Source organism: Plodia interpunctella, chromosome 7 (genome assembly GCF_027563975.2).
Source record: "Plodia interpunctella isolate USDA-ARS_2022_Savannah chromosome 7, ilPloInte3.2, whole genome shotgun sequence".
In the NCBI taxonomy this organism is placed as follows: Eukaryota; Metazoa; Arthropoda; class Insecta; order Lepidoptera; family Pyralidae; genus Plodia; species Plodia interpunctella.
This window is the reverse complement of record NC_071300.1, coordinates 4,171,245-4,188,873: the sequence shown is the minus strand read 5'-3', so window position 1 is coordinate 4,188,873 and position 17,629 is coordinate 4,171,245. Positions and strand designations below refer to the sequence as shown.

General features: G+C 33.2%; 3 protein-coding genes across 9 annotated transcripts; 2 read left to right on the top strand and 1 right to left on the bottom strand.

Annotated features, from left to right (window-relative positions):
- Positions 1–199: 199 nt before the first annotated feature.
- Positions 200–1,295, top strand: LOC128671301 (uncharacterized protein). The gene is made up of 3 exons (XM_053747661.2): positions 200–364; positions 450–547; positions 1,028–1,295. Exons 1-3 carry the CDS (start codon positions 318–320, stop codon positions 1,189–1,191), a joined length of 309 nt encoding a protein of 102 aa, XP_053603636.1. The 5' UTR covers positions 200–317; the 3' UTR covers positions 1,192–1,295.
- On the bottom strand, positions 1,174–12,157 carry mal (maroon-like). 7 transcript variants are annotated; one of them, XM_053747653.1, is made up of 10 exons: positions 11,994–12,157; positions 9,768–9,898; positions 9,237–9,391; positions 8,039–8,138; positions 6,543–7,368; positions 5,785–6,079; positions 5,006–5,627; positions 4,259–4,686; positions 3,598–3,815; positions 1,174–2,076 (listed from the first exon to the last, which is right to left on the bottom strand). In XM_053747653.1, exons 4-10 carry the CDS (start codon positions 8,109–8,111, stop codon positions 1,968–1,970), a joined length of 2,571 nt encoding a protein of 856 aa, XP_053603628.1. In that variant the 5' UTR covers positions 8,112–8,138; positions 9,237–9,391; positions 9,768–9,898; positions 11,994–12,157; the 3' UTR covers positions 1,174–1,967. The 7 variants fall into 7 exon arrangements, with proteins under 7 accessions (XP_053603628.1, XP_053603632.1, XP_053603633.1 ...); XM_053747657.1 differs by having other exon boundaries at positions 9,237–9,345; XM_053747658.1 differs by lacking the exon at positions 9,237–9,391 and adding an exon at positions 9,172–9,196.
- Positions 12,158–13,617: 1,460 nt separating this feature from the next.
- On the top strand, positions 13,618–16,225 carry LOC128671232 (lipase 1-like). The gene has a single exon (XM_053747554.1). It carries the CDS (start codon positions 13,745–13,747, stop codon positions 14,921–14,923), a length of 1,179 nt encoding a protein of 392 aa, XP_053603529.1. The 5' UTR covers positions 13,618–13,744; the 3' UTR covers positions 14,924–16,225.
- Positions 16,226–17,629: the final 1,404 nt, after the last annotated feature.

Genomic DNA, 17,629 nt, shown 5'->3' with positions numbered 1-17,629 from the left:
ACATAACAAATGGCGGCAAAGCTTTTGTGTACATAACATACAGTGCTGTACTCTGGCGGGATAAATGTGCAGTTTAATATTCCCTATTCCGGATCTGAAAACGTCATCAGAATCCTGATTCGGAAGCCGAACATGCAGAACATGTGCGGTTCTTAGTTTGTGTCACTGTCACACGGGAAGGCAAAAAAAAAAATAAAGTCACAACAAAGTCAGCTGTGCTGTGGCATAAAAAAAGGTAAAAATGAAAATATGCCTTGCTGCTAAGCATAGACTGCTAAGCCTAATCAAAATTTCTTGTATGAGTTTGATAAAAAAATATGTCTGATGATAAAAATATTGGTCCCAAAGTTCATGTTGAATATTGGTAAATTTTATTTTATTATTTCAGAACAATATGTCTACGAGTAAACAATATATTGCGTGCGTAACCATTCTTGTTTTATCTGCAGTGGAGTTTGTGATTATGGGGGCCACTGTTTGGCCCTAGCTAAAACTATCCGTGAGAGTACTCCCGATGCTCTGGTGCATTGCAAGAGGGGTCGACAAGGTTGGTATTTAAATTCTACTTGACACCCAGTTTTCAGTTTTAGCATAACATCAAATTGGTCACAATCGATTCAAGTTTGTGTTAGAGACTAAGTACTCTGTGTTATTCCAGGATTTATTCTATTCATGAAAGGTAACTACGTAAAAAAAATATTTGAAAGAGTAACTTAATATAGATTCCCACAAATTAACATATAACATATTTATATTATTAGGATTAATTTTAATGTCTTAAATAAAAAATGAAATGAAAGTTTAAATTATTTAAAATATTTTACTTGTCACAAAATCAATGTTAAAGACATTTCAGATTTAGAACACAAGATATCTACTGTTTGTTATATTTCAACAGGAGTGGATCCTTGATGCCACTAGTAATGTATGTATATAAAATAAATTTTCAATTCCAGATTTTAAAATTTTCAAATTAAATACTGATATGGTATACATGCTATATTTGGAATGTCTTTTGTTTTTTCAGGTGCATTTGAAGTTGTAGTAAATGACACATTGATATATTCTAAAATTCAAACAATGGCTCTACCAGATTACGAAGAGGTAGCACAAGTAGTGAATGAGGTATCAAATGGGAGCAAACCTAGGGAAATTAAGGGACAACAACCAGTCAACTGTGCAATAATATAAATTTATTCATAAAACATCTCAGTTAAGTGGCACTTAACTTATAAAACATTTGTAGGACATGTATATTGTGTAAATAAAATTATTTCTAACAACATTATATTAAACATAATTTCATTTATCATTTATTTGCCTAGTTATACCTTAAAAATTGTTCTATTATTTTCAAATTACTAACATTGATACAGACATACATCTAGCTAGATACCAGTGTAATTTATGAGCATGTTATTGTCATTTGTATTATTTTTTCTAATACGCTTGGACACACACAACTTTTTGTTTATACTCAAGTAAAACTGCTTGCATATGTTGCTCAAATAAAAAATCTTCACAAAGAATATGATCCTAATTGATTCAGGTATTTTTGGCAACAATTTACCTACATAAATTGTTGCCAAAAATACCAATAATATATAGTAAATACCAATAAATAATATATAATATATTTTTATTCCATTAATTTCATATACACAATATAATTGAATGTCCTATGAAATTAATGAATCTCTTTCACTTTAAAATTCTAGTGCCTTTACTGAAAACTATATACAATCTTCTTCTTAATTTCAAGTTGAAATAGCATACAAATTAAATTAAGCTACACAGCCACAGCTATTGCCTTGTTGTTGACTTCATTCAGGTCTTCTATTGAGTAGAAGTGACAGTATATACAATATAAACCATGTACTTCTGTAGTCTATGAATAGTGAAGTACAGTATCTTGTTAGATGTATATCTTTGATTTTAGATCACACACTTTTAATTACAGAAATAACCTATCTACATGCACACCTTAATCTATGTCTTAGTTTGCATGAAGTGTTATGCACGTCACGCGGATAACAGCGGTTAGTTAGAAAGTTTAAATAAAACCAATCTTGGAATCTGTAAATAAAAATAGGTAAAATTTAATATATCACAAATACATAAATCTATAAATAGGTTGTTAAAAAATGGGGTTTTAAAGATTCCCATTGGGTGTATTTTTATATGATGGAGGTGCTAATATGCTGGTTTGGGCTTTGAGCCTTCTTAAAAAGGGTTTTCAAGGACCGGGTACATTGAATTTCAATGCACGAGTACTAGTACATGCGCGTATTTACGTGTGCGCTAAAATTCCAAGAAATCGTGCTGCATACGCATTCCTTGTACACGAGCCTTTGAATGTATGCAAATATCACTAAGACTAAATTAACAGCGGCACATAAAAACGGGTAATGTCTTATAGGTAAACCTTTCCTATAATAGTTTTAATAGAATAACATTGATTATTAACTAAACATAAATTAAAAACACAAATAGTGATTATACAAACATAGATAAATTCGATTTCAAACAGTCTATCATCACCACAGTTTCACTTAGTGGTGATAATTAAAGTCTTAAGCTACTTACTCGACATGGGGCTTCACTCCCAAGTTACAAGTGATTGGATCCACATTTCAAATGCACTAAAATACAAACCATAAGTGGAAATTTATTTTGTGGACTAAGGATTGAATTCGTTGAGGGTGATCTCGCAGGCTTCAGTGTTGCTATACTAAAAAACTGTAAAATCTAAACCATTTTCAGCTTATTTACCTTATTGTCATATGATCTAATATTCACACAATGGAAAGATCAGTTGTCCAAGTACAAATGCACAAGATCGATCCAAGACCCATCTATAATAATAATATCAAACGGAATTGATATAAATATTTAAATCTTTTTAAATTGCCTTTTAGATGTGTTTATCAAAATTTTAATTGCCATTTTGAGAAAGACCAAGTGTAGCATTATCAACAATTTAAAATGTCAAGACCTCACGAAATAAGTCTTGTAGTGAATACAATAATAACGGATAATTTCCAGTAATAATATGGTTTTTGCACATTAAAGTTTCAAGGCTACTTTTTGTTAGACATGATCATATTGCATCAATGAATTATAGTTGCTAGTAACGACATTGTCATTAAATAAAAATGCCCAGTCAGTGTGTCAATTTGTGAATTAACATTATGCTAGAACTACACGACGAACTTTTTGCCGATAGTGTAATTTAAGTATAAGGAAAGATTTCTATAGCAACGTCGATAATGTTTTTATGTCACTGTAAACTAGTGCCATAATTTATTTGAGTATATAAATAATTGTATAGTTTGTAAATAATTGTATTGTAATTCATTGAAAATAATATTTTTTTTATTTCTTGTTTCAAGCATTCGAAATTTCAAACATACGCTAAATTTCATACTTAAAATGCTTATGTTTTAACCATGCTCACAGAAAAAACAAACCACAAAAATAAGTTCTAAATTAAATTGAATTTTCTGATTGGTTCTACAATAACAAATAAACCTTAAATCTAGTAACATATAAACCTTATCGACGATATTGTAAAGGCAAATGTACAAAAAACTTCACCTGCTAATGTCATCTTCATTGCTGCACGGTTTCACAGCTGTGTTTACCTTCAACACGTTATCTCGCGAACCATCTATAGTGCCTACATAGGTGAGGTATATGCCGAAACGCATTTTCCCTGCAAACTGCTGAGATATTGTCCTTAGGGGCTCCACAGTCTTCAGTCCGGTCTGTTGGTCTATGCAGATCATTTGACAACGTGAACATTGCCCCTCCACCTGAAATTAGCAAGTGTCCTTTTTAACCTCCGACGCAATAAGAGGGGTCTTATAAGTTTGACCGGTGTGTCTGTCTATGTACATACGTAGCTTATCAACGGGTGAACCGATTTGGATGGTTTTATTTGTTTATTATAAACTAGCGGCCCGTCCCGCCATCGCTCGAGTAAAACAATACTATATTATGCACCTAAACCTCCCTCTTAAGAGTCATTCTATTTATAAAAAAAACCCGTATCAAAATCAGTTGCGTAGTTTTCAAGATCTAAGCATACTTAGGAACAGACAGCGGGAAGCGACTATGTGTTGTATACTATGTGTTGATCTCTTAGAATATTTTACATAGATATTAAAAAATGCTGCTAACAACGATGCTATGTGTATAAAGCCGCCCTTTATAATCAAATCCTTTCGTGAATACAAACAATTATATGCATAATTACCTTGAACTCATGTTTCCCAATGACCACTCTCTGCCATTCCCTTTCCACCAACTCTTCATCCATATCGATCACTATATTGCCTCTAAAGCGATCTGTAAGCTGGTCCATGCTATCATTGAAAGTGGGGTCTTCAATTTTATCATTCAACCATCTGACTGTAGCCTTATTTATTAAGAGAAATTGAGCTTGGTTGCTTAGCCCTAGTAAGTCCTTTTCCGACTTGTTTTTAACTTTCCTTTTGTCATTACTTGATTGTCTTATTAATCTAAGAAATGGAATTTCGAGAGCATTCGATAACCAGTCAGCGACGACGTCCCCACAATCGTAACCTTGTACTATGTCTGTACACACTTTACTTTGACAGAATTTGAATTTCTCCTTCAACTTGTTGCTTGGTGGATTTAATGGCAGTGAGATTGGCGGTTGTCCTGAAAATAGTAGAGAAATAAATTAATACTTAACAACCAAAGTGAAGAACTACTAAGAAATGGAATGTTTGTATGATAAATTCACCCCCTTCCTTGGTAGAAATTTGCCTATGTTTTTAAAAAAGTTGTCTATGTTTGAAAACTCGGGAACTTAAGGCTCAGTATTTTTCCAATTTCTTCCCAAAAGAACTGACTGTCGGTCATGTTTAAGCCGGACGTATTTTGTAAAAAAAAACCTGGGACTTTAAAGTTGAGGGACTTTAAGGTTTAGAATTTGAAGTTATTATAAAATTCTGTGTATATTAACCTGGATACATACCTTTGTGATGCAAAATTAAAAGCTTTTGTTTCAAATCTATTGCAGGTTTTATCAAGCACATCCGAGTATTCCGCTTTTGAGTTAAGCAAACCCCATTTTCGTTTACGATCATCCACTCCCTGTCATACCTGAATCCTTTTATCCCTATTGGCCAACCAGATTTTATTTTGAACGCTCCACAAGATTTTATGGGGAAAATAGCTATTTCTTGCAAAGTTATATTGGACTTGATAAATGGAGTTTCGACGTCTCGGAAAAATTCATCATCGATTAATTTTGATTTGTCACCATTTATGATTTTATCAACGTCAGGTGGTTTGACAATTTCGAAACTGGTTTTGAGTCTTTTTGGCGTCTTGAATTTTGTTTTTAGGAAACACTGATGTATCATTTCCATGAGTTTGTCGACGTCATTGAACGTGTTGTGGTATCCGAAGGATGCTCTAACCGCGCCCGTGGGCTTCCCTTGCACCAAATCGATTTCGTCTCCGCACTTGTGGCCGGCTTTGTACATGTCTTTCATCTCCTTGTTCGTCGCGTTCAGATGGCGCTGACAGGATCCCGAGTTGCAGAAACATCCTGTTCTCAAACTTATGCTGAATAGCTCGGCCAAATGTTGGAACTGGAATATTAAATTGACAATATACTATTTGCATTTATTTGTAGAAATTAAGTTTTTAATATTTTGACTGAAAGACTATTTTCCCATGTACAAGCAAAGTGTTACCATATTTTTTTTATTAGCATTTCAAAATTACTAGATAAATATTGATATTTACCTCAGCATATCCTATATATGAGCCATCTTCTCTTTTTATATTAAACGTAACTGTAGCACCCTGTTTATGGATATCGGAAAAATCTGAATCCATGTAAAGAACTGCTGCCTGCTTTCCATTCTTGTGGTGGAGATTCTTGAGTTGTTGATAAAGGTCTTTGGCTAAGAAAAATGTGTGATATGATATTGTTTCCATTACATCATTGTTAACTACTTTCGGTATTAAACTGTTGAGCATTTCAAAACAATGTTTCAAGGCAATTATTGATAAGAAAGGCACAGTTCCATCTTCAAATCTGTAATTATAAATAAATTATTTATTACAATATGTCTTAGCAAATTATATTTTTATCTTAATTTTATTTTAGGCACACTACAAGTCATCAGTAAAAATTAAGCTTAGATTGTTGTTTTATTTAACATTGGTACATCAAAATCTTTTCAAGTTTTCAAGTACCTTTGTCTATTTTAGGGTTTATCAAGAATATAAGCACTTGGTGCTAAAATATTTTTGTATTATTAAACAAAAGACATTAAGTTCAAAACACGAAACTCCTATGAATATGGCAAAAAACATGAAACTGTTTAGTTTTCTTACTTATTTTATCTACTTATAAATACATATTAGAGGCAAGGAACAAATCACGCAACTTATTTTTCAAAAACAACCATTATGCTCCATATTAACTATAAGGATGAAGTATGCTGCATGACAACCTTACAAAAGTTGTATGTAACAAAATTCTGAAAAATTAATACCTTTCATGTAATGATTCCCTCTTTACATGGAAATCTTCGCTGCTTAGGACTATATCCACAGTTCCACCTCCAAAATACCTCTTCTGATTCAACACACTATCACTCCCATTCTTTATCAGTAATGCTCCCAACCCAGTCGGGAACCCAAATATTTTGTAAAATGACAGACCAACAAAATCAGGCTGAATTCGTGACAAGTCCAATTTGTTTGTAGCAACATATGACGCAGCATCCAGTAAAATATACCAATTACAATTAACTTTACATAATTGTTTTTTTATGTAACTATTAAGACATCCATCTTTAATCTTTTCCATACAGTTTATAGGATACTTGAATCCATTGAAATTATTCTGAGCAGGATACACAAGCAAAGTGTTGCCTTCGTTTTTATACCTTTCCTTCCATTTCGAGGGGGTTGTTTCAAACCCTTGTAATGAATTTAGGAATTCATCATGATTTATATGTATGATATCAGCATTTTTCTCAACAGCTATTTCTCTAAGGCCAAGAACTGATGTATGGTTGTCTCTTGTGTAGACAAAAGATCCACAATTCAACACTTCATTGTCATCAATTCCAAATTGGAATGATTCCACAAGCAATTTTAGAGCCTGTGTTGTTCCGGATGTGAAGATAACAGAATATGTCGAAGGATCTGTATTGAAATGCCTAAGAACTAAACATCGGATTTGGTCTACGCAATCTCTGGTGTACTTGTCTGTGTGTGGGTTTGTATAAAGATTGTTCATGAGATCGTCATTTATGCTTTCAAGAAGACTTTGAGGGTATAATGCAGACCCAGCATGTTCTAAGTAGCATCTATCTGGAAATATATTTGAAATTGTGTTGATTTTCTTATATAAAGCCCATAAAGTAGGTACTAGTTAGTTTTAGAAAATGGTACAGGACAAAATCATTAAACTATTACCTCTACATACTCTATGTCAAAATTAAAAAATGCTACTGGCATTTTTTTCCAAGCATTGTAAACTGAAATCCAGTACTCAAACATTAGCAAAAACTGGCATACAAGTAACAGTATAATTAGGTAGTTACTAATTATGTTGTTTTTAAGTTATTATTTCAACCTGAAGGATGTAGAAATCGGTAATTATTAGTTCAAGTACATAAAACGACTGTACCATGAAGATAAAATGTTAATACATACACATCATTCCTCAATTCTTTATATCATATTAATAATATGTAAATATACATTTCTATCTACTTATGCAGATATATCAACATTGTTGTAAAGGCTTTATTTTTTTAATTCCCACTTTAGTTATTATTAAAAATTTGATATTTAAATATATAATAACACTTGTTAATGATTTTGAGAACATATTATGTAATTTACTTAGTACCTAATCAATTTACACTGTAGAACATAGCCATTAATATGAAATAACTGCTGATTACTTTTGATTTAGTAGGCACTAAATACAATATTTAAGTTTCAGTTTTTTAATATAGACAAGTAATTTACTAACCTCGAAGTCTTGAGAATTCTGAAGTAATCCTGTTCATATCATCCTGTTCAATAACTTTACTTAAAATGCTCATTGTTTTTATTACAAGTTTACGTTAAACCTAAAATAAGAGAAAAAATTCAGCTAGCAATATTTATGCCACAATTTTTCAACGGGCACTGTGATGAAATTGGAAGTATAAGCAACATCAGTCCAGTTAACCTTGTGACGAAGTTATTAAACTAACAACAGCCTGTAATTTGTTATTGTCAGTTGTAATGCGGACGCTGCACCAGAAAGACATGGTTTTGATAATTTTTTATCACAAAATAAGACTTCGTAAAACCAGAACGAACATAAACAAAACAACAGTCACATTGACAACATATGACAATGACGTTTATTCTAATGTTGCCTTATAAAATTCTAATATTTCCCGAAAATTGTATTAAAAAGAAAGTCATTCTGCACTACGTTGTAATTATCACACAAGGGAGCCTTGTTACTAAAAAAGGAGGAAGTTAAGTTACGCGAATAAATTTGCCATTCGCAAGCATACTACGAACTGTCGCGTAACTTTTTGTTTCTACGTCAATTTCACGCATACCTGGGCTAGAGACTTTTTACTTACTTTTATTTTTTAATTACCAAATCAAAAACTTCCTGTGAATTCTACAACGTTATACCATCTAACAAGAAAGTGACGAAATTAAATGAGGGTATTGTCTTAACAAGACTTCGATGTTCATAAATCAATCTTGATCATTGACTAGGTATTCTATTTGGTATTCAAAAATCCATTTTCTACATTTTCTTGACATACTTTACAAAAATTTAAGTGCCCTTTAAGCCCAGATTTCGCCAAAAAGTCCACGTTTGCGTTACCTTTGCCATTCTAAACAAATTGTAAATATCGACACAAAATACAGGTATTGAACTTTTCTCGAAAAGTCCAGGTTATACATAACCCAATCAGTCTCATTTTCTGGCGGAATCTGGACTTTTGAATCTAAATCTAGACTTATATTTTTAGATATTTTGTGGAAAATTTATGGAAATGTAAATTAAAAAATGTTTTTTTTTTTAATGTTTTCTTTTCAATGTTAAAAAAAATCCTAGAGAAAAAATTCTTCAAAATATTCCCGGGAATTTACCAAGAAGATCCTCGGTGATTTTCGCCTGTAAAAAAATTAGAAAACTATTTTAAGTAGATACTTACCTTTCTCGATAATTTCCGTTTAAACCTTAATCGTGCTTTCCCGAATGTTTCGGGTAGGGCATATCGCTATTCTAGGATTATCATTACCATCTCCTTCGTTTCCTGTAGTCTAAGGTCATTTAATTGTAATGGTAATATTTTATGCGTAGCTGTCACTGTCAAGGGTTTAATTGTCATTGTCATGTTATTTTAGCATGGCGGACGTGGCGCGAACACTGGGCGGAAACTTCAAATTTGTTCTAGGTACCTATTTGATTTCGGCCTATTCTGCTGATTTATTATCGTTATTTCATGCAAAGAGGCATTTTTTTTTATAAATTAATAAAATAAGATAAAAACGTTCATTTTTCTCTCAATTTATAAATCTTTTATGGCCAGATTTAGACATTAGCACAAGACATAACATTTACTAAATTTTCATCAGAGTAATTTTATATTGAAAGTGAGGTACCTATACAAAAATACACTAGGTATGCATTTACGGCGACTCTGTATGCAAATAATCTAACCTAATATAAATTAACAACTTACATTAACCACTCAACGTAAAAACGTTGTTACGAAGTTTTTATAAGAATTCCATCCGGCTTTCATCGACGTATCCGGTTCTATTTTAAGTGCCTTTCTTCAGATCCTTCGTGTATTTAGTAGCTAGGTACCTGCTTTATAAAGATAGAAAATTAAGCATGTTATCATCTTTACAAATTACAGGTAAAATTAATTGAATCTATACTATTATTATAAAGAGGTAAGCGTTTGTGAGTTTTTGAGTTTGTATGTTTGAGGCGGGTAATACCGAAACTACCGAACCGATTTCAAAAATTATTTCACCATTAGAAAGGTACATTATCCAAAATTGTTATAGGCTATATTTTATCTCAAAACCCGGGACTTCGCTTCCCACGGAAGCGAAGTCCCGGGCAACATCTAGTTTGTAATAAATAGGTGAAAGAAGGAATAATTAAATGTGTTTTATGTGTATAGCTTAGCTTGTAGGTACCTACATTAATAGCCACTACACTACACTTAGGTACCTAAGTGGGGTATAGGTACTTAGTACATAGGATATAGGTACGTAATACATTTTAGTCACCTACTAAAAGGTTTGGGATAAACTGAGCCAAATTTAAACAAATGTATGTTTTTCTTAATTTCATAGAAATACTGTATATAATTTTAAAATCTGTTTTCAATTTTCATTTTACACTTTTTTATGTGCTTATGCGAGCGCTGAATGTAGGTACCTGTCTCCGGGGATTCCTCGTTAAAATACCTATTTTTTACCTGTCTAAATCCTTCTTTACAATTGTATTCCTCGTCGTGGTTAAAGGCACGACCCATAAAGAGGAATGAAGCTTATCCAACGACTGTCTTGGCAATATTAATGTAGTGGTTTGCGCAGTGCCTTCTCCATTTCACACACTATAGACGATAAATTATCAACTAGGGTGCAGGTTTCCTCGCAATGTTTTCCTTCACCGGAAGCAAGCGGTGGTCGATGAAAACTACTGTACAAGTTAGATTGTGGCACAAGCAGCAATGTCAGCAGTATTATGACCTAATTAGGTACCTACCTAAGTATTAATAATTTATGTAAGATGAGACAGTAAGGAATTTGAGTACATACCTAAGTATTTTAAAGTTCATAAAACTTGGATGAAGCTAACCATAAATAACAAACACAAATTATTCCCTTCCATAGGTTTCTTCCGCTACGTCGAGAAAGGTACGAATAGAAACTAATATACACAAAGGGACATATTATATCAAGTAGCTTTGACAGCATCGCCTTACTAAATTGCGTTACTCCAATTTAATTATTGCTTTTATGGAGGGCTTTTAGTAGCTTTTAGTAGCAAGCGGCGCGCGGCGGCGGCATGATCGACTCCCCTTAAGTGAATTGACGTCCACGATTGTGGCGGGACATGCCTACTTCTAGAATATTCTGCACATGTTCTATGGTTGGTTAGACGGGAAATTATATCTTTCAAAATGAGTTGTAAAACTTTTGGTTGCGACTTCTTACGCGCTTGAAAGTGTAGGACCTATTTTCGGTAAATCGCCTATTTGATTCCATTCCATAGGCCACTATATTACTTTAAAATTTCATCTTTCTTTGTCTATCAGTTATAAGAAGTAATATATATTTTTTTAACCTATTTGGTATTTACGTCAGAATTCAATCATAAAGGTAAATAAATTGCCTTAAACATGTCACATCACAAGCTATAATATATATAGACAATAAAACACAGTGTTAATTTTTAACGATTGCCCACAAGTATACACTTGTGAGCAAGTTGAGGCGCTCTTGGCCGCATTATTTAACTTAACCAGCTGCTTAAATATGGTGAATTGGTGTAGTGAAACCTTGACATTCAGACATCGATAATAGTTATAAGTATTTTTTTATAACAAGATATGTTGTTGGGCATCGCTTTTTCAGGTTATAATCGAGCCACATTCAAAACTTCAAAAAAATCGGTACAGTAGGATTTGTGTAATTGAGATAAACGTATACACACCCAAATTTTGGCATTTATATAAAATATTGGTGGGATTTATGGAAAAATGTAGATTTTAATTAATAACCACTAATCTACATTTAAATGTTTGAAGACAAAAAAAATAAAAAATAAGTTAGAAAGATTTAAAATTTGATTTAAAATTGTTTCAATGTTAAGACGAAATAAGTTCCTGAACAATATATGTATATTGTATTCATAATGTAAAAGTTAAAAGGTAAAAGTTGCTAACCTTTCGATCCGGTCACGCCGCTTCAGCAATTTAGTGCACACTGGTGTCAAATGAGTTCAAAGATAACCATAACCTTATATTTATAGGTTGATATATAATTTGAGTTATGCTATTGTTTTAATGCTATGACACAACAATAAGGCCGGCTGTTCAATACCGCTGCTTTCTCCATGAGTGAGAGATTCAGACGACTGATTATCTCATTGATGACACAAACTTGGTGTTTACAAATATTACAAAATAATTGGCCAATGTTATGATAACACGATCGTGAATGGCAAATGAAAATAGGCTGAGGGACTGTTTGTGTCGTAACAACAAAACAATATCGAAGGATATTTATATTGTACAATTATGTAAGTATTTTTATACTGCGGTCAAATAGATCAAGTTTTTGCCCTTCGTTATGTATCATCATGTAAATTTTGGTTTATTTGGGTACATCGGTTATTTACACTGGCAAAATTTTACTAAATACGTAGGCCCAGTTTAGTCTTTGTACGCCATCAGGCTTATTGGCAGGCACTGGATACATAGTACATACCTACTACAGTATCACGTCGGTAGACCGAGCCACAAGAAACTCGAAAGCCACGTTTGGCTGTATAACATGACAGTATGGCAGTCATATCGGTAAAAAGTATTTTAAAATCAAATAGTGAGAAATATAGTCTTTCGGCCTCTTCTCTTATGAAGGATTTCTAGTTAGGTATTATTATATGTGTATAGGTAAGTACTCAACTTTTTTTATTATGGACAACACAAAATAAAACGATCTTTTATCGGAAATTTTGGTAAGTAAGTACTAGGTATACCTAATGGATAATATGACAAACATGCGGCGAAGGACTTTTAGGCGTGTCATGACCATAACCTTGTACAAGTCGGTTAAAACGTAAGAATCGTTATTAAAAAATGTGCATTATTACTTCCATAACCTTCGCAACGGTGCGTAACAATATCTGTATGTGCGTAAGTACATTATCAAAGAAATATCTATTACTGCAATGCCGTATCGTTTTTGGATGGCTTCATATACAGATCGATATTATATGTGTCACGTCTTTATTCCTCATGGGGTAGATGATAGATCCAAGAGTTGGTAAAGCCGATAGTCCTAGTTTAGATGTACCTACACTACCTAGCTATTGGTGAAATTGAAATTTAAATTGTGATAGGTTTTTAGCTTATAGCCCTTATTTTCCTGTATTGACTTGAATTTTATTCTCTGCGCGGGAGGTAAGTTGGGACATCCTAGTTTATCTTTCGCTCTCAAACTAGCATCTCCTTTACATAATTTAATGACGAAGAAGTCATAAACTTGCTATCTAAGTAGTTATATCATAATACAGTACATATATATAACTAGCTGTTGCCTGCAGCCTGCGGTTTAACAGAATTTCAATCAAAATCGAGCGGTTTAACGGTGCAAGAGTGACAGATAGACGTTCACATTTATTTTTAATATTAGCACTACACGCGTATCAATCAAAAGTATACCTAGGTTAGGTACTATGTAAATTTATAAAAGTAAATATATAGTCTTGTGGGTGAGGTCGTTGTGCTTTGAAGCAAAAGGCCATGCGACTGCCTAAGCCAGTTCTTCTCCACCCATTGACATTGGCTACTCTACACTTGTCTACACAGCCACGTAAATATTGCTTCCAATGTGAATTTACTTTATTTATTACCGGGGGTTTCGTCATGTCGCAGCGCATTTTGCAACTAACATCCATTTCCAAAACGCGACTATGATTCGTTGTGGCGTCATTTTCCTTTTTGCTTTTCTTATAAATGAGTTGAATTGTATCAGTTCAAATGATTCGGACGTTGACTTGGACTCCTACCAGTTCATAGCTAAATATGGTTATCAACCGGAGAAACGTGTGGTGGAAACAGAAGATGGATATTTAGTGACTCTGTTCAGATTGGTTGGCAAAGGTCCTCCGGTGCTTTTGGCACATGGTCTCGCTGATAGCTCAGACTCCTGGCTGGTATTGGGACCAACTATGTCACTTGCTTATCAATTATCTGACGCTGGATTCGACGTATGGCTTTACAACTCAAGAGGGAACAGATACAGCAAAGGTAACACCAAAAGATACACAAACAAGGAATACTGGGATTTCACTTACGAAGAAATGGGTACTCGAGATCTGCCGGCTTGCATCGATCATATTCTTAAAGTGACATCAAGAGAAAAAATATCTTACGTTGGATTTTCCCAGGGAACAACAATATTTTTTGTAATGTGCAGTGTTAAACCGGAATATAATAAAAAAATCAATCATGCCGTATTATTGGCGCCGGTAGCGTGGACCAATAGCATAGAATACCCGTTTATAAGTTATCTGGGTCGGTACTTAAAGTTCCTCATAGTTTTATTTGACCATTTTGGGATTCACGAAATGTTCACAGAAAATATGAGGAGGAAGCAGCAAGGTATAGAATGTTACAAAACATCATCTTATTGTGATTTGGAATATTACCTAAATTTCGGAGTCGCCAATTTTGAAAACTTGGCATTAGATAAAATAGATGTGATAGATAGTCATATACCGGCGGGTGCGTCTACAAAGACGCTGGCTCACTTCATCCAAGGCTATAGGAATAAGCAATTTCAGAGATTTGATTACGGATTAAGGAAGAATTTATTATTATATTCGTCGATCCAACCTCCAGATTACGATGTCTCAAAAGTGACTGTTCCATTGAGTTTATTTGTGAGTGAATCAGATAGATTGAGTGATATTAGCGATGTGAAAATACTTGTGCCAAAGCTGCGCAACATAAAAAGGTATTTTGAATTTAATAGAACATTAGACTTTACACATATAGAATTCGCTTATGGCAGAAGGGTTAACGAATACATCAATTACCCTACCTTAAAAATACTTTTGGAAGAAATTAAAAACAGTGATGAGACATGAAGACTACTTCTATCTACTAATTTTATAGATATTTATACTCACAGTGAATAAATAACTTTCAAGTAGTGCCATTAAATTAATTTATTCAAGCTTAACTTAGATTTTATATAATAATTATTACAAAAACAAAAAGGCAAGTTTTGTCTTAAATGTCGTAATTATTAGATATTTAATCTGGTCATTTGTCCAAAAAAAAAGCAAATTTTATTCTCTCTCACTCTAATTAGAATGGTCATCGAGATTGTTCGAGACTGTTCGACAAACCTCACTATAAAAATAATATGTCATTCGCAATATTTGTGAGCAGCATGCAGTCAAATGCTGAATGGACCATTTGAAGTTGAGAGCCGTTAATATTTCATGAGAAATGCACCGGCGGCTGGCGGCCTTTCGGTCGAACGGTTTAATTTGGTCACCATCGACTATACATTGCTGTGCTAATATTTAAGGTCATATCAATAATAAAATCATTGATTTAATGGTTGTTCATATCATGCCATTGATTAATTTAAGTTTTTATCTATAATTTTGATTTTGTGATAACTTTGTGATGTTTTTAAGTAATTACAATATTTATTCTTATCGTCGCAAAAAGTCAAAATCGCGAACAATGTTAAGTACCTATAGGTTTAAGATTCCTATATATTGCGACAAATAGTTCTTACTAGATCCAAACTGGATCTAGGGACATAGGAATTAATTACTGTGAAAACAATTTCTCACTAGATCCATTACCTATGGATCTAGACAATGGATCTAATGAGAATAGTATTCCTTATATTGTATTATTATTGATACTCGGATATTTTGTGATTAATGTTATTTTTATGAGTCTATAACTCGATGTTAAAATAGTTATAAAAAATATAGGTATTAAAAGAAGTACGACCAATTGATGCGGTTTAGTCGTGAAAGCGTTACAGACAGACTTTCGCAATTATACCTAATATTAGTTTGGTATGGACGCCACCTTAGGCTACCTAAGGTAAATGAAAAAACGCGACAAGTAATTTAAAATACAGGCATTCGAACGCAGGCAATAACTCGGGGTAAAACAAACAAGGCATCGGAGCGGGGGCCAAAAATTAAAAAACTCGCTCCGTCTGACCCCACGTCGCAACCAGACGCGCGGTCCAAATTGCCTCTCTACACTCAATTTAACTTGAAAAACACTCTGCTTTGTCCAAGTAATGAACCCTACCTGTCCACCTCTTCATTGGAATGCGATTGTCCACCAAATCCATAATTCCCATGGAAAAAACAGTCAAATATAGTCAAATAATTTTGATTTAAGTTTTTTTTTAATGTTTACTTAAATAATCTATACTTAATGTTAAATTTTAAGTTTTTTATACCCGTTTTTTATAGTTGTACAATTTTGGTATTTTTTTCCCATTTTAAGTATATGTACTTAAAGTACAATGTACTTAATAGAAAAATAGACATGTCAAAAACATTTTTTATTAGGTACCTATATACAGGACAAAATTTAAAAAATATACCAAAATTTTATACATATTGAAATATATGTAGTTAGATAAATCGACTTAAAAATTACATAATTTATTTGTATGTAACTTAAAGTACTCAGACACATTCTCATTATCAATATCGAAAACCTGTCTTACAGATTTAGTACATTATACCTAATTATGTCATTTTAAAAAACTCTTATACCGAAACGACTGGTGTTGGAAGTACTTAATAAATTACTTATGAAAATGTTATATCCACCTCGAAAAGGTATCAGCGGTCGATAGCTAATAAACACCAAAATGCAAATTAGACCAAATAAAACATTATTTTTACAAAATAATTTTATTTGCGTACGTTGTTTCCGTGTGGTATGTTGACGAGTGCGATCCGCACCAAGCACAGAATAATGAATGAACAGAAGTTCTATGCCGCAAATTGTAACCTAGAAAAAAACATAATACTGATAAGTGAAACCTGCACACTCGTTGACTATTTAGTTTACTGGTGTATATGCGGTTATTGCCACTGATGAGGGTTGTGAGGTTACACATATTTGTGAGGTTCATAAAAGAGCTATAAAATCAAAAAAATAGTCCGGTTGTCTGTTGGCTTGCGAGTTGAACTTCTGTGCATCACACGTTGTCCCCTCTGTCGATTTGTCGACAGGCTTTATTTCCGCCCGTCGCCGCGTCGAAAAGCGATAGCGGTGGATATTTTATTTCCAATATTCAGTAATCGAAATAGAAACACGGTTCCTGAGTTTGTGAAACGTGTCCGAGCATCGGCAGCCATGAGTTTTGAAATATAGCGGCATATTTATATGGAGATGTAGGTTTTATTTCAAACAGAAGTAAGTAATAAAGTTACAAAATGTTTCAGGTGTACTTTCTTTTTGAAGAGATATTGGCTGGAAATGTCATTCCTAATAAATAATATCTCACGGAACTATATTATATCTTTAGGACTATCAGATAGATTAGGGCCTATCAATAATTATAATTTGGCATAAAAATTTCGACCTAAAACAACTCCTCGATCAATTTTATAAAGAATATGTATTATAAGTATAATATTTTATTATATTATAGTTATTATTAGCCACAGAATGGGTCCCTGCTGGCTGGCAACGAAAAAGAGGACGCCCCAATTGGTCGGACGATTGAGATACGACGGATAAAAACTGGAGGAGTTACGAACGAGTCGAGTACGTACGAGTTACAAGAGAGGCCT

Bases quoted from the DNA above. Each gene is read 5' to 3' on its own strand.
- LOC128671301 (XM_053747661.2), top strand. From the start codon at position 318: ATGTCTGATGATAAAAATATTGGTCCCAAAGTTCATGTTGAATATTG. The intron at 365-449 runs GTAAATTTTATT...TTTTATCTGCAG, and splicing joins AAAGTTCATGTTGAATATTG to TGGAGTTTGTGATTATGGGG. The intron at 548-1,027 runs GTTGGTATTTAA...TTGTTTTTTCAG, and splicing joins TTGCAAGAGGGGTCGACAAG to GTGCATTTGAAGTTGTAGTA.
- LOC128671232 (XM_053747554.1), top strand. From the start codon at position 13,745: ATGATTCGTTGTGGCGTCATTTTCCTTTTTGCTTTTCTTATAAATGAG.
- mal (XM_053747653.1), bottom strand. From the start codon at position 8,111: ATGAGCATTTTAAGTAAAGTTATTGAACAGGATGATATGAACAGGATT. The intron at 5,628-5,784 runs GTAAATATCAAT...TTAATATTCCAG, and splicing joins CATATATAGGATATGCTGAG to TTCCAACATTTGGCCGAGCT. The intron at 2,077-3,597 runs GTGAAGTTTTTT...TTTTATTTACAG, and splicing joins AATGAAGATGACATTAGCAG to ATTCCAAGATTGGTTTTATT.